Source organism: Anthonomus grandis, chromosome 12 (assembly GCF_022605725.1).
Source record: "Anthonomus grandis grandis chromosome 12, icAntGran1.3, whole genome shotgun sequence".
Taxonomy (NCBI): Eukaryota; Metazoa; Arthropoda; class Insecta; order Coleoptera; family Curculionidae; genus Anthonomus; species Anthonomus grandis.
Window position 1 is genome coordinate 805,317 of NC_065557.1, and position 25,405 is coordinate 830,721.

Genomic DNA, 25,405 nt, shown 5'->3' on the forward strand with positions numbered 1-25,405 from the left:
AGCGACACCAGAGAATTGGCGAAAAGCAGTCCAGCATGTAATTAAGCAAGAGGACAAAATGTGGGATCTTGACAACCTCATCGATCAGACAGTCGATCCTTTAATTATAATGTCAAGAGGTGATGACAGTTTCCTCAGATGACGAAGAAGACTACAATCTATTATAATTTAAAATTGTTATACACTGTTCAAAAAGTGCCAGATCCAAAAGTGACATTTTCAACTGTTTTACTCTACATATTATGTTCAATAAATTTGTGAAAAAAATATATTATTCCATTAAAACAAAAGTAACTTTCTAAAAAAAATAGCATTTAAGTACATTAATTATAAGGTAAAAAACAAGTCCCAGTTGCACGCCTTTGGCGAACCGTTTTCAATGTTTATCAGTGGGTAACAATGGGCAAAACTCATAAATTGACCCAAAACCGGGTGGCACTACCTGAATCAACGAAAAGAAAGAATTTTACATTGAAACTAATACCCAACTAAGGTAGTGGCATAAAATATTGGTGGATCACCAGGTACCACTTTTGCATACCTAATGAGGTTTTATTGCTCTACACACTTCTGAAATAGAGTATAATTTATTTTGAGCATAATTTTGGAACTGCTTAACATATATTCATGATTTTTCCAAATTAATATAAAGCCATTATTGAGGATGGGATTTTGAGTGCAATAACGTGCTTCTGGATTAAACTTTAGGGTAAATAAGATTAATTTTCGTACTCCGTACAAAATATCAAGAAAAACACTTAGTTGTTAGTCACTTGGGCTGTTTTCAATTCAAATTAAAAATTTGTCCTCAAAATACAAAGTTATAAGCTTTGTTCTCACAGCAGTAAGAAACAAGTTTTCGACAAATAAACATGCGCCATAGAGTAAAATGCGTTCGCACAGAAACTTCTGATCGGTTTCAAATTAAAAGTTTAATGTTCTTACACAAATTCCTGATTGTCATGTGATAGTCAGACTTGTTTTCGGATTTATTTCAAGCAGTGTCAGAGAATTCGGGTAGCTAGTCAACGCCGATCTTCGGAATATGAACGTATAACGTTTTTGTATAGTCCCTGATATTCGTTTTCAAAAATTGTATTTTAAATTGTTGGATTAGTCTAAAAATACACATTAAGGAAATGGAAATTTTGTTGATTCCGATACAGACTTTTAAAGATGTATTTGAAGAACGGATAAGCCGATAAGGCCTAAAAATCAAAACTATTTTGATGAAACTGTCTCCCAATTTAATAGAATCGAATTTTTTGACCATTTTAGAGTAAGCTCTGAAGTAGCAAATAATCACACAAGCTTAAACTCTATTAATAATATACAGCTACATACTTTAAGGTTGTAGTGTAATTTTTTTTGTTTATGTTATATTTATTTTCACATTTCCCACTGGCATAAAAAAGTTTTCTTCTCCACTCAACCCGTAGTGGTAATATTTTATGCATGCGCCTCAAAAATGGTTTGGACACGGTTTCAAACTTGTAAGAAATTCGCAGTGAGAACAAACCTATAGTTACAACACAATAATAATAGAAAAAATTTTTTTGTCGATATTTTAATAATTGTCTTACTATTAGGATTTGTTTCCTGTTGGAAAATAAAAATTTGAATTAATAATATTAAAGATTAAACCAACTTTTTTATTATTAAAGGAATCCCGTTGGCAGCTGGTGCCTTCAGTATGGTCGGATTCATGTTGGCGCCGTGGATGGCGAGTGCCGCGATGGCCATGAGTTCCGTTTCCGTGGTCGCTTCCTCACTATTGTTGAAACTTTGGCGAAAACCGACCAGACGCGACCTCGAAACCGCCGAATATTTGGCGAGTCGTGACAAATGCACCCTGGACGCCATCTCGATCCATCGTGGACTGGACGATATCGAGAGTATGGCCGAGGGCAGTCCCACCACCTTGTCTAGGTACTACTTTATCATTATTTAATAAGAGACAATATCTGGCTCAGTTGCATATGTAGGACTTTGATGTAGTGGTTATAAAGGTCAAGGGGTTTACAGAATAAAAATACTTACTGGTAAAGGGTAATACTGTAAAAGATTGGTAGAGGGTTGTATAAATTTATATTTATATTAAGTGCACCCATATGTATGTTGTGTTCTCTTTTTAGAGCTGAAAAAACGAGCTGCAAATTTTTAGTTAATCCTCAGGCTTGAAAATAGTCTCTTGCGGTGATTGGTTTGTCGTAAGTTATTTTTGTTTGTTTCTGTGCCTATCACTTTTCTAATAACGAAAATAGACGAAACATTCTTGGAAATTCTAGGAATGTCTTTCGAGTTGTTATTGGACTTCACTAACTTTTTAACTTGCCTCTTACTAACGTTTGAGTACCGCTTTAAAGTAACCTTCTTGCATTTGAATTGTTGCTGTGTAAAACTGTTTTATTGTTGCTATTCTTGGAACATTAAAAGGCTAGAATTAGTAAACACCAACTTTATTAAAATGATAATGACTCTGTTGTCAAATTTACATCCATTTTCAAAATAGGAAATTTTCAGTTAAATATCAACACATATCATAAGGTTAATTTAACTTATTGATGTTGGATTTAAAATAAAAAGTAGAAATAGATTTATGTTACGCAAAAATAATACATATCTTCAAAGTAACTAAAAATTATTAACATTTTTATTCCTAAAATCGCTTATAAAAAATTTGAAATGTCAACACCGCAAGCAGAAGCTGATGTCATCTTGACAAACGGCTTTGTGTTGAAGTTCTATTTTTTTCTTTAGTTTTTAGTTGAAAAAGGTTGAGTCATTTCAGTGTTTTTGTGAACTGTTACGATAGTAGACTTGTGTCGTTTGTGCCGCAACATGGGAAAAAGGCGATTTAAGTCAATCTTTTCACAAGTAAATATCGATATTGTCAAAACACCATATCAAGGGACAACCGTCGTCATAACCGTAGAATAATAAAACTTATTAAGAAATCTATAATAAATATAAAATATTTAATTTCCATAAATGTAAAATTCTAATGAAGTACGTTAAAAAAACGCATAAAGAATTCATAAACGATATTTTTTTATAATTAAAAGCATAATCTATTAATAATAAATATTTATCCTGTAAGTATTTCTTGACCACGTCACTGGTAAAGATTTCTTGTGTCGGGTGGAATCAACAATGCGAATGAGCGACGTTGTTGCCTTTTTCTCTAATACACGTTATCTATAGATATTTAACTTTTAATGTTGACTTCTTTATAGAGTATCTTATCATATTTTATGAAAAAAAAAAATGCTTCATATTTTATTAAAGAGGAATAATAATGTTTTGCGCCTCTTAAAATAATTCACAAATGTTTTTATTATGAAGCGTGTTTTTTGACATTTCTACATAAGCATTTGGCATCATTGCAAAACTGCTCATAGTTCCCTGGCAATGCCTAACTCTAGCCTTTCGATGTTCTAAGTTGCTATTTTTGTTTGTCCCATATAAACAAAACGTAAGTCCACTGAAAATAATCCAGATTTTGTTGGTCACAGGTTCCTTGGAAAAAGCGGCAAATCGTCAACTAAACAACGACTATTATCGGAGAGCGACGACAACCAGGTGGGATTTAGCGGAAAATCCCGAGAATACGACGTGGAGCAGCCTCTCATTTAATCTTCCCTTTTTACATTTTTTTTTATGGTTTAGTTACTTAACCACGCCATGTTTTTTTTTTATATTCCTTATGTGATTTTGATATAATAAAGCTATTTTTATCAAGAAATTTTGGGGTTTTCTTTCACGAAAATAAAACAATGATAAAGTTACAAATAAAAGTTTAATAAGCAAAAAAAAAACAAAAATAAAATTCCGTAACATTTATAGATCAAGTGAGCATATTTGGCGTAAAAAACTAAAACATTTCCCGTTCTCTTGATCTATTAAAAAAAAAAAATAAAATCCTAAGCATTTAAAGGAACTTACACCGTTAATACTTTAAAACAGTCACGCACCGCAGCTGAATAACCTGCGGCACTAAAAATGTAACCTAATAATACTTCTCGTTTCAAGTAATAAAGTGATTCATAGCTGGCCAAAATGGGCATTCTGATTTATTTAACTTGCACCAGCAGAATCACTTTGTCTGACTTATAGAATATCCTTATTTTACTCCTATATGTCTAATTTAATTTATATAAAAAAATTAACTGGTGATTACCAAAACGTACATACATACTTTGGTTTCCATTTTAACAAATATTTAAAACAAATTAATGATACCTTATGTACTAGGAAATAAATCAGTGATGACCAAAATGTACAAGTGAAAAGGCCTTTTCTGATTCATTTCGGTTATATTCGCTTTTTCCTCTTAAGTTTAATAAACTTTTTAGATTCTTCTGGAAGAACCATCATAAAATTAATAACTAACCTAAAATTCTTAAAACTAATTGTTAAGTACAAAGAAATGAATCGGTGCTGACCAAAATGTACAACTAAAATGGCCTTTTCCGATTCATATCAGTTTTTACTCCTCGAATTTTTTATCTTTTTTTTTTAATTTTTACTTGCAAAAAATTATGATTAACTTATATTTAATAACTATGTACAAAAAAAATGAACCAGTTCTTACCAAAATGTACAAATGAAACTGGCATTTTCTGATCCATTTTTGATTCAAAGTTTTTCTTTTTAGGACATCGCCTTGTCTACATTCTTGATGTACAAAGAACGTACGTCAAATTATGAGCCGAAGGGAAAAGTACAAATTAATTAATTTTAAAAACTTAAAATTACCTTAACCGCTAGGAAGTGAACCAGTGATGACCAAAATGTACAACTGAATAGGCCTTTTCTGATTTACTTCGGTTTTGTTGCAAATATTTATCCTCCAATTCCTCATAACGTTAGAACTAATATCTAACCTACGATTTCTATATCTAACTATAAATATAACTTAACATATGCGAGCGAATGAACCAGTGCTAAATATCTACATTATTTTCAGATTTATTCCGGTATTTAAGGCACGAATTTCGTTTTATTCCTACAGCAACATTTCAAAACTTGACTTAAAATCACCTTATATGCTAAGAAATGAATCAGTGATGACCAAAATTTATCCTTCAGTTCCTCATAAAAAAAAACACCTTAGAACTAATATCTAACTTACGATTCCTATACTTAATAATTATGTACAAGAAAAATTAACCAGTGCTGACCAAAATGGCATTTTCTAATTCATTTTTTTAACTAGATTTTCATATCGGTTTCTACAGTAAAATGTACAAATTTTTCTATGATTGAGAATTATTAGATGAAAACTATAAAATAACAGACCTAATATTAATAATGACCCAGTGACGAAACTGTACAACTTCTTTTGATTCATTTCGATATTTTACAAAATAATATTCAAGTTGGCTTTAAACGGTCGCTTTTCCCCATATTTTTAAACATTATTTCAAAAATCAAAAAACGTGGTTAAAAATCCCCTTATCTGTTACGAAATAAACTTGTGATGAACAAAATATATAACTTTAAAATGTCTTTGTACATTTACCAGCATAAATGAATATAAAACCTAATACAAAAAAAAAATAGTGCGGTCCAAAATGTACACCTGGAATGGCCTTTTCTAATTAATTTCTATTACATTGCCTCTTCTACTGCTCTAGAATTAATATCTAATAATACACGTAATTTATACACTTAATGTTATTTAAAAAAAATAAACAAAACGTTACACTAAAAGTTAAATTCAATTTAATTTGGTGGAAGTACGAGTTTATGGTTAAAAAGAAATCGACTCAGCACATACAAGAAAATAAACCACCACGCTGACCAAAACATACCATAAACCTTTTTCAGTTTCCTGTTGTTTAAACTGCTGATGAAAATGACAAAGTTTCGACAATATATCAAGAATTATAAAAAAAATACTTAAAATTACCTTATTTGCTAGGAAATAAATCAGTGCTGACCAAAATGTACATCTAAATAGGCCTTTTCTGATTTTCTCCAAAGTGAAATGCCAAAATTTACCTCTCGATGCCTTATAAACTAATATCTAACCTACGATTCCTATACCTAATGTGATATGTACAATAAAGATAAACAGTTATGTCCAAATTGTGCAATTTTCAAATGTCTGCACTTTTATAACAGGAAATAAATAAAAAACTTTATACAAAAAAAAACAGTGCTATCCAAAATATCTTACCTTATCTACTAAGAAATTAATCAGTGATGACCAAAATGTACAAACTGAAAAGGCCTTTTTTGATCAATTTCTGTTTTCTGCCTTCTACCAAATTAAAACTAACATCTAACCTATGATTCTTACGCCTAACGGTTATAAACCAAAATCTGACTAGTGCCAACCAAAATGAAGATTATTAACTAACTAAACAACATTTTTGGTCAAAGTACAAATATATGTATATCAACAATTAAAACATAACAGACTTAAATTTACCTTATTTTGCTAGGAAATAAATCAGCGCTGGCCAAAATATACACCTGAAAAAGCCTTTTCTGATTTATTTAATCCTTTTTAGGTTCTTCCGAGTGAACGTTCTTAAAACTATCTAACTTTACATTACTTCTATGTAGATAAAATAAAATTGAACCAAGTCTTCTACTTCACTTCTTAATTGACTTCGCCTTCTTCGCATCCAAATTCTCACCTGTAAAAGAATCAAAACTATTACTAAACCAAATCGACTTTTTGTAAACCCCCAAGGAAATCTACCAAAAAAAAAAATTGAAATAACCACTTTAGACCCTATTCGCTTACCCTTTACCCTATTCCTTAGAGGGTAAGACCGTTTCTGAACCAACTTAGATAATTTCCTCGTTAGTTTAGAGGGACAGAGTTCCATTTCTCCTTTACTCTCTAACCTCTTAGTTCTCTTGCTTTCTAACGAATTATCCTTTTTGGTAACAATTGGGGTCCGTTGACGGAAATTGTACTGCTTAGGAGGCGTAGTTACTGGGGTGGTATCGGGCTGTTGTTCACTCACTAAACATACATAAAATTTGGTCATTTTTAAGCTTTAAACAATGAGAAATTAACCAATTGAATACCTGAACCTTTAGCGCTCCTCAGTCTGAGTTTCCTTGGGCTTGACTTAGGAGTTTCATCTATAAGGAATTTAAATAATAAAAGCATTAAAATAAAGCGAAAACCCCAAATAAAATAACTGTTTTCGTACATTATCAGATAAACTACAAATTAAAAAAAAAAAAAAAATACTCACAAGTGGATAGAGGAGAAGCAAGAATGGAAGGGTTTATTTTGTTAAAGTTACAGAGATTTTTGATAGGATGGTAAGCAGTAATAGATAAAGCGAGTAAGTGCAATTTAAAAAAATCTGTTCGGGATATGATGTCCTTTATTGACATCTAATGTAGGGATCGAATATACGTCAATAAATCTTAATTGCAGCATACATTTTTACATTATAACGGTGGTGAAGCCAGTCCACAATGAAGACGTTGAACATTTTAGAAATATGCACTATTTGCCTTTATGTGACTGACTGCCAAGAATGAGTTTTAAAGGTTATGGTACTTTGACAACACCGTTAAGTTTAAAATTGGAAATCTTTCTTGGAAATCATGAAGGCAATTTTTTAGAAAAATCATTTTTTCTTTGAGATTTCTAAGCCAATTTTGTCAACTCATTTAAGAGAACGTAACCAATTTCTCATTTTTCCAAGACACTTCTTTTTCAGGGAAATTAAGTGATTTTTATCATAAATTTCATTGAAAGAATTTTTTTTCATCGTATTGTTAAATGTCATTTTCTCATTAGCCATAACATAAAGTGAAGATTGAATTGTCTGTAAGATGAACAAAAAAATAGCTTAATTTCCTTGGAAAAGAAGTGACTCGGAAAAACGACAATCGGTTGAATTTTTCTGAAAGAATTGAGGAAACGGCCTTAAAAACTTGGAAGAAAAAAAATAATATAATCGTAAAAAAATATGAGAAAAGCTTTAATTGTCCGTTCAAAAATTAACAGTAGAAGATAACCTGCTGCTAACAGGGTGTTAAAGTTTTTAAAAAAATTGCCCGTGGCGTAACATACGGAGGGGCTTGGTCCTTTTTCGACTGTTAGATTCTCCTTTTAATTTGGAAAAAAATAGTCACTTTTGCAAAATTTTGATTTAAGGCACTGTTTTTAAAATATCTTAGTTTAATTGTACAGAAACGCCAGTTAAAATGCTACAAAAACAACAAAAAAAAGAAAATTAGGCTTGAATCTATAATAATATCTTATAATTATAATCTTATAAATTAAACCTGTCAAATGAAATAATGACTTAAGGTAACTTCTGATCATCTTTTATATTCAACACTTTTATAAATTCTTGTCTTTCTGAATAATTAAATTAAGATATTTTAAAAACAGTGCCTTAAATCATAATTTTGCAAGAGTAATTATTTTTTCCATATTAAACGGAGAATCTAACAGTTGACTTCTTATAAAAAAAAATATTTTATGACCTCGCAGATTTAAGGCAAAAAGTCCCTCCGTATGTTACGTTAAAAAGTTTAGGAGGGAACTAAAGAAATTAATCTTACCAAAAGCTTACTATAGCATTGGAGAGTATTTTAACCACTCATATTTAAAATTAATTATACATCTGTTGATCAGATTCCTTTTTATTCTTGTTTTATGTTAGTTCTTGCCTCTTCTGTTTTTAGTTTCTTCTTTGATGATATGAAATATGCTCCTATGTACAGGGTTGTCTTTTATATTTAGACAGAGCCTGGCTCGGTTACTATACGAGGTGGAAAAAAAAGTTTGATATAAACGTTATAGGGTTTACCTTAAATCGCCAGGAAATGTTATAAAATATAATACAGGGGTATCGCAAAATTAATAAAAAACACAAAGTTAATTTTTTTTAAATGGAACCCCTTGTATATTTTTACTTTAAATGAAAGACATTTTTTTTCTAATTTCAAAAATATATAAAATGTTAATATTTAATTCATCATTTTTAAAAAAATTTGGTTTTTTGAAAAAAAAAACCTTTGAGCCTTGTTTCTTTAAATATTTACAAATGTTGTATATGGCCGCCATTATTTTCAACGCAGTTTCTATAATCTTTGTCCAGTTTTAACAGAGCATTTGAAATATATTCAGGGTGTTCTTCATTTAAGGAGTTTATACTTCTTTGAATTTTTTCCCTTAATTCCTCCAAATTTTCACTTCTTTCCTTATAAACTTCATTTTTAAGATACCCCCATAAAAAACTATCTAGAGGAGTCAAATCAGGGCTGTTTGGTGGCCAGTTAATGGTACCATGGGTTCCAATCATGTTTTCTCTTCAATTTCTCATTTTCTAGAAACCGCAAATACCTATTTCCAGTCAAAGATCCTTGAAATATAATGGGTCCAATTATTTGGTTTCTAAGGATACCACACCACACATTTAATGACATTCTGCCCTGTTTTTTTATTTCGACGTATGCGTGAGGATTTGCTGGTGCCCACATGTGAGTATTTTTTCTATTATACATCCCTGCTGTTGTAAATACAGCTTCATCCGTCCACAAGATTTTATTAAAGATATCGTTATCTACGTTTTTTATATCTAACATCTGATTACAGTATGTTAGCCTTCTTATTTCATGATTATTTGTTAATTTTTGTACTGGCATCAATTTGTAAGGATGATATCCATATTTCTGAAGAACTCTTTGAATCTTAGATCTAGAGCATTGAAAGTGTCTACTAGCATCTACGGTTGATAAATATGGTTTTTCTACAAAAATCAAAGCATAAATTATAATTCTTATAAGGCTCTTAAATATAAAATAACTTTTTACCTTGAAAATATAATAAAATTTGTAGTTCTTCATCCGCGTTAGCTAAAACTGTTCGTTTTTTTCTTTGTAGATTTTTGTGGTTTCTCATACTCCTTTCAGTGTAATAAAAAGTGGACCTAGCAGGAACTCTCATTTCGGGATGAATACGGTGATATTCAGCTTGCGCTCGAGCAACATTATGGTTGTTTTTGTAAAACAACCTCATAATTTCAAACTTTTCTTCTTCGGCATAACCCATATTCAAAAGAAATAGCAGAAACATTGACAGTGACAGCCCAACAAATAACATTATTTATTTTATTCTTACCGATAAACACCATAGCAACGGGGATTCGGGTAAACAGTTGTTTTATTTTTTTATTTTTTAAAGATAAATATTGGGAAAACAGCTAAACCAAATATTAACATATTATATATTTTTGAAATCAGAAAAAAAATGTCTTTTATGTAATGTAAAAATATACAAGGGGTTCCATTTAAAAAAAATGAACTGTGTATTTTTTATTAACTTTGCGATACCCCTGTATTATATTTTATAACATTTTCTGGCGATTTAAGGTAAACCCTACAACTTTTATATAAAACTTTTTTTTCCACCTCGTATAATAACCGAGCTAGGCTTTGTCTAAATATAAAAGACAACCCGGTACAATTAAAATGGATTCTGTATACTGTTACAAGTCTAACCAAATAACTACTAGTATTGTAAATTCTAAGATTAGGAAGCTTCTAGCACAAGTTTGTAAATTTAGTAAATAAAGTATGTTTTAAATTTGACTTGACTCACTTATTAAGTATTCCCTTATTCCTGTGTCATCCGGTATAACACCATATTATTTATATTACAATAACTTACCGTCAATCGTCTTTTTATCTGATGGGACATTTTCAGTGAATTTTACTGGTTCAAGTGGTTTCTGCGTAGGTCCAATTGGACTTGACTCCACTTCATCCGCTCTCTGTCCGAATTCCAACCCATCCAAACACTCTATCTCTTTCCGATTTAGCACGTAAGCGATCTTATTCAAACACTCAAGGTTTTGTTGCAAAACCTTCTTGGACGCCCCCTTATCCTCGCATCTCTCAGTGATTTCACTAAAACTCCTCCCGATTTGGTCCAAAGTGCGCCGCTCCTTATAGAGGCTCTTACGGATCCTCTTTGACGTCTTGGAGATTTTATCCAGTAAGGATTTCCTGCTGGCCCAGTAGTGCCATTTGCTGACCAGTTTTTGCATTTCCATGTCCAAAGTAACCCTGTCCGAACAGTTATGCCCTGACCGGGTACACGGGAGTTCTCCTTGGAACTCCACCATTAGGGCATCTATAACCTCTTTGGAGGGTTTATCACTGTCCTCGAGCAGTACGAAGTGTTGCTTCATGAAATTCTCGAAGCAATCGTTGGAAATACTTGAGGGGTTCGTTTCAGTCTTTTTTGAATTTTCCGCTTTAATCAGAGATGACGTTTCGTTAGTGAGATTGATGCACAATTTGCGCCTAATTCCACACTTTAATGGCGTATTTGAGTTTAATTCGTCGAGTTGTGGTTCTGGAAGGACATTCCCTCCATTGGTGGTTTCCAAATTGGTTCTAAGAGATTTTTCAGGTTTTAAGGCGTCATGTGTTAATGGTTCTGGAGCATCGGGTGAATCGTTAAGATTAGTTTTGACATTCTCTGAATTGGTTTCTTGGGGCGAACAATCATTAACAGCGTCTTTCTTAGTTGGCATTTCACTTGGTTCGCTTATAACAGGTTCAGCCTGATCGGAATCAATACTTTTCAAGGCTGAAAGACAGGTTTCCTTATTGATTGACAAATTGAGCACATTATTAGATCCTTCAATAACTGACTCGGCAGTTCTTAGGACACCAAGACCAGTTTCGCCATTAGTTTCAATGGATTCATCTACGAAAGTTTTTGCCATAACTAATCCAACAGTTTCGGGAGAACCAAGACGAGCTTCTCCATTAATTTCACCCGAAGAACTTTCCTTATTAGTACTCGGTTTTTCAATGAGAAGTTCTCGTTTAATAAAGACATCAAAGTGAGTTGATTGAGATTTTTCCATGGCAGTATCTGCTTTAGCTGATCCAACGACTTCCGGAGAACCAAGACGAGTTTCCCCATTAGTTTTACTTGTTTTTTCCGGGCGAGTGTTTGTCTTAACTAATCCAAGAGTTTCCGGAAAACCAAGACGAGTGCCTGCATTAAATTTAGTGGATTCTTCCAGGCGAGTGTTTCCCTTAAGAGTTTCCGGAGAACTTTCCTCATTAGAAACTGCCCCCGGTTTTTTAATGAGTAGTTTTCCTTTAATAGAGACATCAAAGTTAGTAGATTTTTTCATATCTGCCTTAGCTAATTCAACGGCTTCGGGACAATCTAGACGACTTTCTTCATTAAATTCAGTTAATTCTTCCAGGTGAGTGTTTGTCCTAACTGATTTAAAAGTTTTAGGAGCACCAGGACGAGTTTCTCCATCCGTTTTACTTAATTTTTCCATAAGACTATTTGCCTTAAGAGTTTCCGGAAAACCAAGACAAGTTTCCCCACTAGTTTCATGTAATGATTCTTGCACGTGAGTCTTAGCAACGATTCCGGGAGAACCAAGACGAGTTTCTCTATTAATTTCAGTCGGTTCTTCTATGCGACCATTTGCCTTAATTGAACCAAGAGTTTTCGGAGAACCAGGATGAATTTCTGCATTTGTTTTAATTGATTTTCTTAAGCAACTGTTTGCCCTAATTGATCTAAGAGTTTCCAAGGAACTTAGACAAGTTTCTCCAACAAATTCAGTCGATTCTTCCAGGCGTGAGTTTGTCTTAACTGATGCAAGTCTTTGGTGAGTACCAAAAGAAGTTTTCCCATTCATTTCAATCGATTCTTCCATGAAATTCCTAACTTTTGGAGAACCAAGACCAGTTTCTGCATTAGTTTTACTTGATTTTTTCAAGTGAGTGTTTGCCTTAACTGATCCGACGGTTTCAGGACAATCAAGACAGGTTTCTACATTAAATTCAGTAAATTCTTCTAGGCGAGTGTTTGTCTTAACTGACCCAAGAGTTTTTTTGGAATCAAGGCGAGTGAACAAGTGACTACCTGAACGAGTTTTCGGAAAACCAAGACAAGTTTCATGTAGTGATTCTGGCACGTGAGTGTTAGCAACGGTTCCGGGAGAAGCAAGACGAATTTCTCTATTAATTTCAGTCGATACTTCAGTGCCACCATTGGCTTTAAGTGACCCAAGAGTTGCTGGAGAGCCTAGACAAGTTTCTTCAATAATCTCGGTCGATTCTTTCGGGTGGGAGTTTGTCTTAACTGATGCAAAACGTTCGGCAGTACCAAGAGGAGTTTTTCCATTTTTTTCAATTGATTCTTCTATAAGAGTCTTAACTTCTGGAGAACCAAGACGAATTTCTTCATTAGTTTTAGTTGATTTTTCTATGCAACTGTTTGCCCTAACTGAACCAGGAGTATCAAGAGGAGTTTCCTTATCAAAAACCGTCTGCGACTCTCCCACGAGTTTAACGGTAAAAGAAGAAACTTTAGTCGAGTCTTGTTCTAAAGTTTCCTTACTATTTGCCTCGTTATTATCATCATCTTTTTTCGATTTGTTTGGTTCAAATGAGGTCGAGGGCTTGCTAAGAGGTTCCTTATTAATGAGGCCAACGGTTAAGGGTTCTACACCCTTTTCATCGACACATTTAGGTACTGCCTGATCAGATTGATTTATACTGCTTTTGACCAAATCAACTTTTGCGTTCTTATTTACCGTTGCGAGACACAGTTTCTCCATGGTCCTTTTGTAAAAGTTTTGTTTTGCAACCGAAGGGTTCTGGGATCTCACCTTTTGGGGTTTAAATAATTTCAAATGCCCTGGATTGATTAGTTTACCCTTTTTAGAACTCTGGGGATCACAATTTTCCTTCTCTTGTCCACGACTGGACGCAGCAATCTCTCTCTCTTTTACAGGCAGTTGTTCCTCACTCACTCCCACTCCAAGACGACTCATTACGCCCAAATAAGCAACTTTAGGCTTCGGGAAATCTTGCAGTGCTACCTCCGGCTTCTCTGCTTGCTCTTCACGCTTAATTTTTATTATATTCAGTTTGTTCAGTTGGTCATTGGACCTTAATTTAATATCGGAAATTCTGGCTCTTCGCAGGATCTTCACGTGGGCGTTTATGGAGTCTTGGGGTCTCGAGGGGACCCTATCGAGCTTCTCCAATGTCATGTCGTCTTTCATGTCATTAGAACGATCCAGTTTATTAAGTTTTGGATCAGGATCCGTTTTGATGTACATTCGACTGCTTAAATCCTTAAAATAGTCCACTAAAGAGTCATGATTTAAATTAATTAAAGGCGTTTCCGGTTTACTTGTGACATAATCGTGGTCCCGGAACAGCTTTTTAGCGTCAGACTCTGTCCCTGATGGTTCGCTTGAAGACTTTCGTTTCTTACTGGGGGTCGATTGACGTTTTCTTTCTAAATTCGACTCTTGTTTGGTGGCTCTCGGTTTTCCAGGTTTCGTCACTTTTTGGGACTTTTTAGTGTTTTTTACAGGAAATTCAGTGACTGTGACGTTTACGTCAACGTTTTCGGGTGTTGCAACAGTTGGCTCGAGATCAATGGCTTCTTGAGAGGTTACGGTGCAATTCCTGGTCATATTATTTAGATCCCACCCGGGTTGCACTGGAAAGGCGTTGGTGGTCGACTCATTTGCTGTTTGCGGGTGGTTTTCGTTCCTTTTTGCTGAAAATAAAGAAAGAGGAATTAATGGAAAAAGAAGGTAAACAGTTCAATGTACATCCCCATCTCAGTTTGATCATATCACAGATTAGAGCAATAAAATGATGTTTTCTCGGTTTGTCAAAAAAGCAAGACAATTACTAGAAATGTCGTCTACTTAACAGATTCTAAATGTTCTTTTACTTTGCTGGAAAATTGAATGAAATCCATAATCCAGAAGCATTTTTATTTAACTTTCGGCAAGGCATGTCTTGGGTATCAGTAAAAATCAAGGACCCTTAAATAAATTGCCCTATAACTTTTCTTCTAGTTGCTTTTGAATTTTCAAACTTAGATTAGAGCAGTTGTGAGGTTGATTTGTAAAAACCTGAGCTATATTAAAGCAATAGAACACTGCAAAAATACTAAATTACTTAAAAGTAACTGTGCCCTAATATTAAATATTAATAAAACGACCTGTCAAAGAAATCTAACTTACTCTGCTCCTAAAAGTGATTCATTGCTTATTTATTAGTTTTCTTTTTTTATATACTTTTTAATTTATACTGTTGTTTAAGCCCTACATTTATATTTTCTGTGCATCTTTTGTTGGTCCAACTTGCTTTAAACTAAAATGTATAGATTATGGATTGAATAAAATTTAATTTTTGCTTTAGCAAATTGGTTTTGATTCGCTAGAAAAATGGAGAATCATCCATGAACTAGAACAATTTTATTTAACTTTTGGCAAGTCAGGTCTAGTGTATTGGGGCAAATCATATACCTTAAATTGCCCTACAACTTTTCTTCTACTCCTAAGATTAAGTTGATTAATAATTTAATAGACTCCTTGGAATAATTTTTTATTTTTATTGGCTAAATTGCTTCGTATCTTTCTTTTCTTTAAAATTCTTTAATTCCTTGGAATGTTTTTCAGCTTTTATTAAACAAATGAAGAAAATCCACACACTAGAAACAATTTTATTCATACTTTGTCAAGTGTGTCAGAACAAAACATGTAAATTGCTCTATAACTTTGCTTGTAGTAATTAAATTAAGTTAGTTTTTACTACAACAGATTGCTTGGAATGTTCTTTTATTTTATTGAAAAATTGAGAAACATTCATGAGCTAGAAGCATTTTTATTTAATTTTTCGTCATATGTCAAGTTTCCGTTGTATGTCAAGAAAAATTAACTACCCCTGCGTAAATTACCTTGTAACTTATTTTGTAGTCCTTAGATTTATTTTATTTTTATTTTAACAGATTCTTTAGAATGTTCCTTTGCTTGGCTGGAAAAATCAGGAAAATTCATGAGCTACACACAATTTTGTTGCCATCTTGGTAAGTCTATAAAACCGAACACTATTGGATAAATAGCTTCATATCTTTCTTTTAACTAGTCATATTGGCATGATTCTTTTATTAAACGTTTCCCTCAGATATTTTTCAACTTTTGCTAAATAAATGAAGAAAATCCATAAACTAGAATTTTTTTTATCCAACTCATGTCTCGTGTGTCAAGGAAAATCAAGTACCCTTCTGAAAATTGCCCTAAAACTTTTTATCTAATTTCCAGATTGACATGAATGGTACTTTACTAAATTTCTTGGAATACTATGAGGAAAATCCATGAACTACACAAGCCATGGTTTCTGTGTTAGAAAAACACATGTAAATTACTCTATAACTTTGCTTGTAGTAACTAAATTAATTTAATTTTTACATCGTATCGAATTTTTTCACCAAAAATTGATTTTCTCCGAAATCAAACTGAGTATACCAGCGTCTTATTTGGGTCACCTAGATTACGAAAACACCGGGTTATAACAGGATCCGAGCAGAACTAAGGGAATGAGAGCACTTTGAAAATCCTGAAAAAGTCGTTTTCGACGTCCGTTTTTGAGGCCAAAAATGGGCATCAAAAATGCCATATCTCAGCAATTAGAAGAGCTACGACCTTGCGGATGGTCTCATTGGATTCAGAACGACGAAACTAAGACAAAACCGTTGGAATTTTCCCGATAACTCCCATAGAAGCCGAGATATCGACCTTCAAAGTTTGGGTTTTTTCATTTTTCGGGTATACCCCCCCGTATCGAATTTTTCCACCAAAAATTGATTTTTTTCGAAATCAAACTAAGTATACCAGCGTCTTATTTGGGTCACCTAGATTACGAAAACACCGGGTTATAACAGGATCCGAGCAGAACTAAGGGAATGAGAGCACTTTGAAAATCCTGAAAAAGTCGTTTTCGACGTCCGTTTTTGAGGCCAAAAATGGGCATCAAAAATGCCATATCTCAGCTATTAGAAGAGCTACGACCTTGCGGATGGTCTCATTGGATTCAGAACGACGAAACTAAGACAAAACCGTTGGAATTTTCCCGATAACTCCCATAGAAGCCGAGATATCGCCCTTCAAAGTTTGGAATTTTTCATTTTTCGGGTATACCCCCCCCTATCGAATTTTTTCACCAAAAATTGATTTTTTTCGAAATCAAACTAAGTATACCAGCGTCTTATTTGGGTCACCTAGATTACGAAAACACCGGGTTATAACGGGATCCGAGCAGAACTAAGGGAATGAGAGCACTTTGAAAATCCTGAAAAAGTCGTTTTCGACGTCCGTTTTTGAGGCCAAAAATGGGCATCAAAAATGCCATATCTCAGCAATTAGAAGAGCTACGACCTTGCGGATGGTCTCATTGGATTCAGAACGACGAAACTAAGACAAAACCGTTGGAATTTTCCCGATAACTCCCATAGAAGCCGAGATATCGACCTTCAAAGTTTGGGTTTTTTCATTTTTCGGGTATACCCCCCCGTATCGAATTTTTCCACCAAAAATTGATTTTTTTCGAAATCAAACTAAGTATACCAGCGTCTTATTTGGGTCACCTAGATTACGAAAACACCGGGTTATAACAGGATCCGAGCAGAACTAAGGGAATGAGAGCACTTTGAAAATCCTGAAAAAGTCGTTTTCGACGTCCGTTTTTGAGGCCAAAAATGGGCATCAAAAATGCCATATCTCAGCTATTAGAAGAGCTACGACCTTGCGGATGGTCTCATTGGATTCAGAACGACGAAACTAAGACAAAACCGTTGGAATTTTCCCGATAACTCCCATAGAAGCCGAGATATCGCCCTTCAAAGTTTGGAATTTTTCATTTTTCGGGTATACCCCCCCCTATCGAATTTTTTCACCAAAAATTGATTTTTTTCGAAATCAAACTAAGTATACCAGCGTCTTATTTGGGTCACCTAGATTACGAAAACACCGGGTTATAACGGGATCCGAGCAGAACTAAGGGAATGAGAGCACTTTGAAAATCCTGAAAAAGTCGTTTTCGACGTCCGTTTTTGAGGCCAAAAATGGGCATCAAAAATGCCATATCTCAGCTATTAGAAGAGCTACGACCTTGCGGATGGTCTTGTTGGATTCAGAACGACGAAGCTAAGACAAAACCCTGCACAAAAAAATTGTAGTAACTAAATTAATTTAAACAGAGTTTTTGGAATGTTCTTTTATTTTGTTGAAAAATTGAGAAACATTCATGAGCTAGAAACATCTTATTTGATTTTTGGTAAGTCATATTTTGTATGTCAAGAAAAATTAACTACCCTTGGGTAAATTGCCTTGTAAGTTATTTTTTAGTCCTTAGACTCATTTTATTTTTATTTTAACAGATTCTTTAGAACTTTCTTTTGCTTTGCTAGAAAAATCAGGAAAATTTATGAGCTACACACAATTTTGACGCCATTTTAGTAAATCTATAGGAAAACCGAGCACTATTGGATAAATTGAAAAAGCTAAAGAAAAATCAAGTACCCTTTGGTAATTAGCCCTATAACTCTGGTTCTAGTCCCTAGATTCACTCGATTTTCACTTTAACAAATTCCTTAGAATGTTCTTTTGCTTTGCTGAAAAAATGAGGAAAATGCGCGAGCCAGAAGGCATTTCATGGCAAGTCATATCTTGTTTGTCAGGGAAAATTATGTCTCTTAGATAAATTGCTCTTTAACTTCATTTGTAGCCCTTAGATTGGCTTGATTCTTACTTTAACAAATTCCTTGGACTGTTCTTTTACTTTCCCTGCGGAAAAATCAAGAAAATCCAAGAATTATAAGCGTTTTTATAGTCGTTTTGGTTCAAACACTACTGGATTGGCATAATTCCTAATTTATTAAAAGGTTCTCACCTTCCAGACCCGATGAACCGCTCGATAAATCATCAATCAAATGATCGGGCAATTCGGGCTTCGATCCTAATTCGGTCTCGTTCGTGGTCAGTGTACGGATGGCGTTCGAAATAATAGCATCTAGAAAATAAACAGAAAGAGTTACGATCCTCACGTGATAAAAACAAAAGAAACCTCCTCACCGGCCTCACTAATGCAATCATTCGTACTTCCAGTTAGGGTCTCCTCCTCCAACTTGGTGACGGTGATCCGATCGCCAGCTACGACCGCAGAGTCTGACGGCTCGAGCCTGAAAAAGGCCCCGCGGCCCCTTTCGAGCCTGTGCCTGATCAGACACTTGACCACGTCCCTCATGTTGCTGCCACGCCCATATGCCGTATAGCTGGCCACGCCCAGTACACTTACCAGTTCCCTTTCTAAGTAGTCGCCGCACGAGTTGTTCAGGCACACCATCACCTTGGAGATTTAAAAAAAAAACAGTCAAGAAAATTTAAAGTGTGATTTAAAAAAGAAATCTGTTTTTTAAAAGAATACAATATTAGATTGGGAAGTCGGGTAACAAATGCACAAATGCATTAAGCTTTCTGAAAAAATCAAAATAGAAAGAGAACTGGATGAAAAAACAAACGAAAAGTTGCTGAAAAGTTAATGAGAGGTTGGCTGCAATATGGTCAAAAGAATTTAGCCAAATTAAGGTTTTCTTCCCCAAGCAACACATGTTATATTATTGTCCTGTGATTGGAACCTTTGGTGTGACGCTCAAATTACGAGACAGTTTTACCACTAACCAAAACTCTTACTTTTACTCTCGACACGTGTTTCGCTAACGATGTTAGCATCTTCCGGAGAAAATTAAAACTATATCGTTAAATATATATTTATTCAACGAGGTTTTAGTAAATTCTTGGTTTTGGCATATTTATCAACCGTATATAGTCAAGATATATATTTGTTAAACTATAGAATATACGTATATTATACACTATTCTGTTTAAAAAAAGGGAAGAAAAATTTTGGCATTTAAAAAAAAATGACGTGAATTTACTTAGCTAGTCTTTAAAATCGATTACTACATCATAAATATTTGATGAAATTCTTTTTAAAATTAACTGTTTTCCGTCCATATTATCTAATCTAATAACGCTGTTTTTATACTAAATATTTATATATAAAATTATCCCAAATTTCAATATACAGTGCTATTAAATAAAATATTGAATATATATTTTCTGCAAAAACATTGTTTTTCATCAGCACAATCCTTACCCCCCACCCACCCCAAACATTTGTCCAGTAAGAAATTCTTTTGAAAAATCACTGTTTTTCGTTCATAATATCCAATCAAATAGCACTGTTTTTGTATTAAATATTCACTAATATACATACATATAATTATATCAAATTTAAATAAACAATCTGTGTTATTATATTAGATATTAACGACGAAACCAGCACATGTTATTCATGCATGTTTTGGAAAACAATGATTTTTTAAAATAATTTCTTATTGGTAAGATGTGTGGGGTGGGTGGGGGGGTAAGGGTAGGGTTAACGAAAAACGGTTTTTTTGCAGAAAATAACTGCCTGAGAAAAAAATGCTTTTTAAGAAAGTTATAGGCGATAAAAAAAATCTATAGTTTTTGTATCTATATTTTCTCACATAACCTCAAGGTTTTTGACTAAAACGTGAAAAAATCCTATTTTATTTCTCGAAATCAAGGCATATCGCTATGAAAATTACAATAGTTATATCATTTTTTATCGCAAATAAATGAAAATTTAGTTTTTTAAGATAAGTCGTCAGGTGTTGAAGAAATTTCATTTATTTTCAACTGTATATGGTCAAGATATATTATTAACTGTAGAATATACGTATATAATATACGTCATACATCAACAAATTAAAAAAAAAAACCTTCTTTTTAAATTTTAACACCCTGTAGATCCGAGAGTAAGGCTTTTGGAACATACATTCGTGTAAAAAAAACAATTACTTTTTGTTGGAGAATCACCCTGTAAAGTATGTCGGTAGAGTCCCTAGTTAAAGGTTATACATATACTGGTTTTCTATAACTAAATATTCAACGTTTTGTTGATGGTAAGTATACTTGTTTAAAAGCTTATGCCATTAAACGCATTTTATAAACGTCTTTGAATAGTATACACTATTCCATACTTAAACATTTAACTTGTACAACTGGTGTAAACCTAAATAAACGTTTATTTAACTCTCGTGTGTTGCTTGGATCCAGAGCAAAAAATGTTCATATCTACACTTGAATAAAGCGTCAACATAAAAAGGGTTCTTCAACTGAAATCTCTTTGGCAGTTTATGATGTTCTTTCAAAATCTGATTTGTCATCTTATTCGAAAATAAGACTATGTGCTGACAGATGCTGTGGACAAAATCGCAAATGATCAACAATGGATATGTATAGGAGTTGCACCACCTAATCCAATCGAAATAATTTTTCTTGTTCCTGGACATTCATATTTACCGTCTGATATTAGGGTATTCTGAGGAATTGAAAAAAAATTGTCGACGACTATCGATCTTAAAACATATTTGGATTTATTGAAATATCACGGTATCGTAGTAAACTTAGGCCAAAACTGTAAGGTGGCGGACAGGAAATTTAAAGTTGAAGATTTCTTAAAAAACGTTAGCTACTGGCATTTTAAGTTCTATCTTGGTAAAAGATTTATATTGACTAAAAACTCTGATGGAGATAATATTATGGTTCGCGCAGAACCTTTTTATAACTCAGATACTGGTTTACCTAAGTCAATTTAAAAAAAAAAGGCAAGAAACTGCATTGTTTTTCTCCAGATATTATTCCAGTAAAGGCTGCAAAGTTAACAGATGTAAATATGGTTTAGATAGAACAGTGCAGCAACTGCTAGAACTTAATTCTGAAGTTCAAGAAAGGCAATTTTACCAGCCACTGGAGGCAGACGATCAAGAATTAAGAATTTAACCTATAAAACGTATATATTTAAGTATAAAAATGTAAAATTCGCTTTTTAAATCTAGTGTATTTTTTAGCATAACTTGCTTAAGTCAAAATAACTGATCCAAAGTTGTCTTATCCGTTTTTGTTAATTTATTTTACAAAAATAAGGGTATTATACATTTTAAATAGATTAAGGTCAATGCAAAGCAAAATAATAGGCGAAGGGTCCTGTTTACTTCACAATAATATTTATTTCAAAAATCCCGACGCCTTTCGGTTGTTAAACCATTGTCAAGGGAAAAATGATATTATAACAAAATGTCCATAAAAAAGTTAAAAATAACAAATTACAATGTACAAAATAAAAAAATATTATACAATATTTGTTCGTAAATATTTTTTTCCCTTGACAATGATTTAACAACCGAAACGCTTCGGGATTTTTGAAATAAATATTATAGTGAAGTAAACAGGACCCTTCGCCTATTATGTTGCTTTGCCTAATGGTACTTACACCCTGGAGAAATCTATGGCAATCAAGGTTAATGTTTTCTTTCAAATTATTTTATTTTACCTTATCGTGTCCTAAAAATATATTTGGTATATACAGGTTTTTCTCAATTTCTATAAAAATGCATTAATAAGACGAGTTTTGCTATGAGGCGCCTAAAATATATTTAACAAGGTGACACGTGTTTCGTCCTCTGACACGACATCCTTAGACTTATAAAGAAGAGTTTTTACTAGGGTTCGTGAACATCTCAGCTTAGTAGACAAATTTAAAAACACGGATATACAGGGTGTCCATTTATAAACTGACACATTTTAACTGCTTATAAGTCGAGAACGAAAAATGACAACAATATGCGGTTTTCACAGAACTTCATCAATATTTTTAAAGTATTTTTTGACAGTGATGCCAAGTTTCAAAATTTACCTGAAATAGGAGGAAAAAAATTGATGATTTTCAAAGGTCGATTTCTCAAAAATTTTAAATGTAACACCCTGTACTTTTTAATTTCACATGAAAGCCTGTTAAATCCCCTTTGCGAAAATGTATAAATTGTCTTATAAATTCATTATTTTTTTACAGAGCCAATTTTAATGAATGACACCTTTTTGATAATTTTCCTAGAATACATATTCGGTGATTGATGAACATTTTCTGGTAATTGCCTATGTATCGCTTTAGCATGATCATAATTAAATAATTTGCGCTATTGCCATGTCTATAAAAAGTATTTATTCTATATATTAAATTACAACTATTTACAACAATTTTACCAACAAACAATTGAAGAAATTAATTTTAATTTATAACTAATAAATTAACTGCTGAATATGACCCCCATTTTGCTCGGAACACAAATGTAGACGGAGAAATGAGTTGCCGAAGGCGTTTTGTAGCATTCGCGGTGTAATTTGGTTTAAATGTTGTTGCGCAGTTCATCCAAATTTCCTGGGGTTGGATTGTAGCAACGGTCTTTTACATATCCCCATATACAAAAATCTGGAATGGTTAGATCGGGAGAATAAGGTGCCCACTCGATTGGACCTGCTTGCCCTATCCATCTGTTTCCAAAAGTAATATCTAAGGAATCCCTTGTGGTGCACCGTCTTGCTAGAAGTAGACCGTGTCTAAAATTCCATCTTGCTGAAGTTGAGGATAAAAAAATGTTTCCAACATATCGGTGTAATTGTTTCCACTCACTGTTGCTTCTTGAAAAAAAAATGGCCCATATATTTTAGATTTCGATACTGCACACCAAACGTTCAGCTTAGGAGAATCTCTTTCAAATTCGTTATACACTCGAGGATTTTCATCTCCCCAAATTCGGCAGTTGCGCTTATTTGCTCGACCACTGATGTGAAATGTTGCCTCATCAGACATTATTAAATTGGTATCCGGCTCATTTCTAAAAAGATCTAGTAGTGTTTCGCACATTAAATATCTTTTTTCAAGGGCGCGATTTTCTATTTTTTGGAAAGTTTGAATTTTGTAGGGTTTAAACTTACTTTTCGACATATTTGTCGTTTGAGCTATCTTCCTAATAGATATTTGGTTATTGTTTAAGGACAACACTTCTTTTATTAGCAATCATCCAACAGATTAGATTCTCTTGTGCATTTAGGTTTGTTCTAACTTTTCTTTTAACTGTTCCCTCCTGAGAAAATTGACGTACCCAATGAAGTATAGAATTGCGTGAAGGTGGAGCCCTTTCAAAAATCAGCCTAAATCTTCTTCTCGTCTGCGTAACTGATTTCCATTCACTAAATAATAACACGCAACGTGCCTTTTCCCGGGTGGTAAACATATTTAAACCTTTCAAAATCTTTAAAAAATGCAAAAATACATATAGAAATCAAATTATTGGGACTGCTCAACGAATGACGTTAAAAATACAAAAAAAACTGAAGCCCACATAACAAATTGTGCAACTCACAGCCTCCTTGACAAGCTACAATTGTTATTGTTGTCACTTGATACCGAGAATGTTATTTAATAGGTATTTATTGTAGGAAAATTTTCAAAAAGGTGTCATTTACTAAAATTGGCTCTGTAAAAAAAAATAATGAATTTAAGACATTTTCAGAAAGGGGATTTAACAGGCTTTCATGCGAATTTAAAAAGTACAGGGTGTTACATTTAAAATTTTTGAGAAATCGGCCTTTGAAAATCATCAATTTTTTTCCTCCTATTTCAGATAAATCTGGAAACTTGGCAACACTGTCAAAAAAACTTTAAAAATATTGATGAAGTTCTGTGAAAACCGCACATTGTTGTCATTTTCCGTTCTCGACTTATAAGCAGTTAAAATGTGTCAGGTTATAGATGGAAACCCTGTATTTAAAACTATATCGGAGTCACGTTTTTGCCATTGAGGATACAACAACCTCTCAAATTCAAATTAAGTCTTTTTAAGAATTATGGGCGAGTTTTTTATACCTTGGAGATGATCTCGCTTATGGAGGCGGGATCGAGCTGATCCAGGATTTCCAGTTGTTTCTCTATGGTGTCCCGTTCCAAGTAAGAAGCGATCGACGTGACCGGTTTTTCGATTTGTTTCTTTTGTCGGTTGACGATGAGGGGTTTCGGAATCGTTATTGGGGTGGTACTTCTGATGGGTGCCGAGGGTCCAGGATAGGTTCTGAAAGAACTTAATCATCAATAATAATAACTATCTTGTAAAATAAATATAAGCATTTATCAAAGTCATGGGGAGAACTAGTCTAGGGCGTCCCTATCTAAACATGCTAATTAAAATTAAAAGCTAAATAAAATGCACAACAAACACAGGATTTTTTGGAGAGTATTTGGTTAAAGTTATATATTGGAAATCAGTGTCATATTGTGGGTATCATCTATAGGCTACCAAATAGAAGTAAAAAAATTTTGGCATTTTTTGAAGAACAGCTTTTTGAAGGTATGATTTCATTTCTTGTAAGGGCGATTTTAATATAGATTTTTTTAAGATGGATGATGGTTTTAAGTTAAAGTTAATGATACAGAATGTTCATTTGGAAACTTCCCACCACGGATTTATCGAAAACCACTGTTTAAAAAAAAAACGCCGAAATACGTCAAAAGGTTTGTCAAGGGGGACAACTTTCTAACCTAAAATTATTTCACCCACTGCCCCCCCAGGGTCATCCCTTTAAAAATTTTAAATGGCAAGGGGTATCGAGTAATAGCTTGTTGAAAAGGTCTTTGGAAG

General features: G+C 33.4%; 2 protein-coding genes across 8 annotated transcripts in view; one reads left to right on the plus strand and one right to left on the minus strand.

Annotated features, from left to right (window-relative positions):
- The window catches only part of LOC126742677 (copper-transporting ATPase 1), a 60,934-nt gene extending 57,189 nt beyond the window's left edge, over positions 1-3,745 (plus strand). For 5 of the 6 annotated variants that reach the window (XM_050449426.1, XM_050449430.1, XM_050449428.1 and 2 more), the window contains 2 exons: positions 1,665-1,929; positions 3,516-3,745. In XM_050449426.1, coding sequence (XP_050305383.1) covers positions 1,665-1,929; positions 3,516-3,636 — 386 coding nt within the window. In that variant the 3' untranslated portion in view covers positions 3,637-3,745. Of the gene's footprint in view, positions 1-1,664; positions 1,930-2,135; positions 2,211-3,515 lie in introns of all 6 variants that reach the window. The other variant, XM_050449427.1, reaches the window with a different exon arrangement.
- Positions 3,746-3,780: 35 nt separating this feature from the next.
- Positions 3,781-25,405, minus strand: part of LOC126742676 (uncharacterized) — an 85,479-nt gene continuing 63,854 nt past the window's right edge. For both annotated transcript variants that reach the window (XM_050449424.1, XM_050449423.1), the window contains 7 exons: positions 24,637-24,838; positions 18,918-19,191; positions 18,736-18,855; positions 10,664-14,554; positions 7,051-7,107; positions 6,761-6,985; positions 3,781-6,650 (listed from right to left, as the gene is read on the minus strand). In XM_050449424.1, coding sequence (XP_050305381.1) covers positions 6,607-6,650; positions 6,761-6,985; positions 7,051-7,107; positions 10,664-14,554; positions 18,736-18,855; positions 18,918-19,188 — 4,608 coding nt within the window. In that variant the 5' untranslated portion in view covers positions 19,189-19,191; positions 24,637-24,838 and the 3' untranslated portion in view covers positions 3,781-6,606. The remainder of the gene's footprint in view (positions 6,651-6,760; positions 6,986-7,050; positions 7,108-10,663; positions 14,555-18,735; positions 18,856-18,917; positions 19,192-24,636; positions 24,839-25,405) is intronic.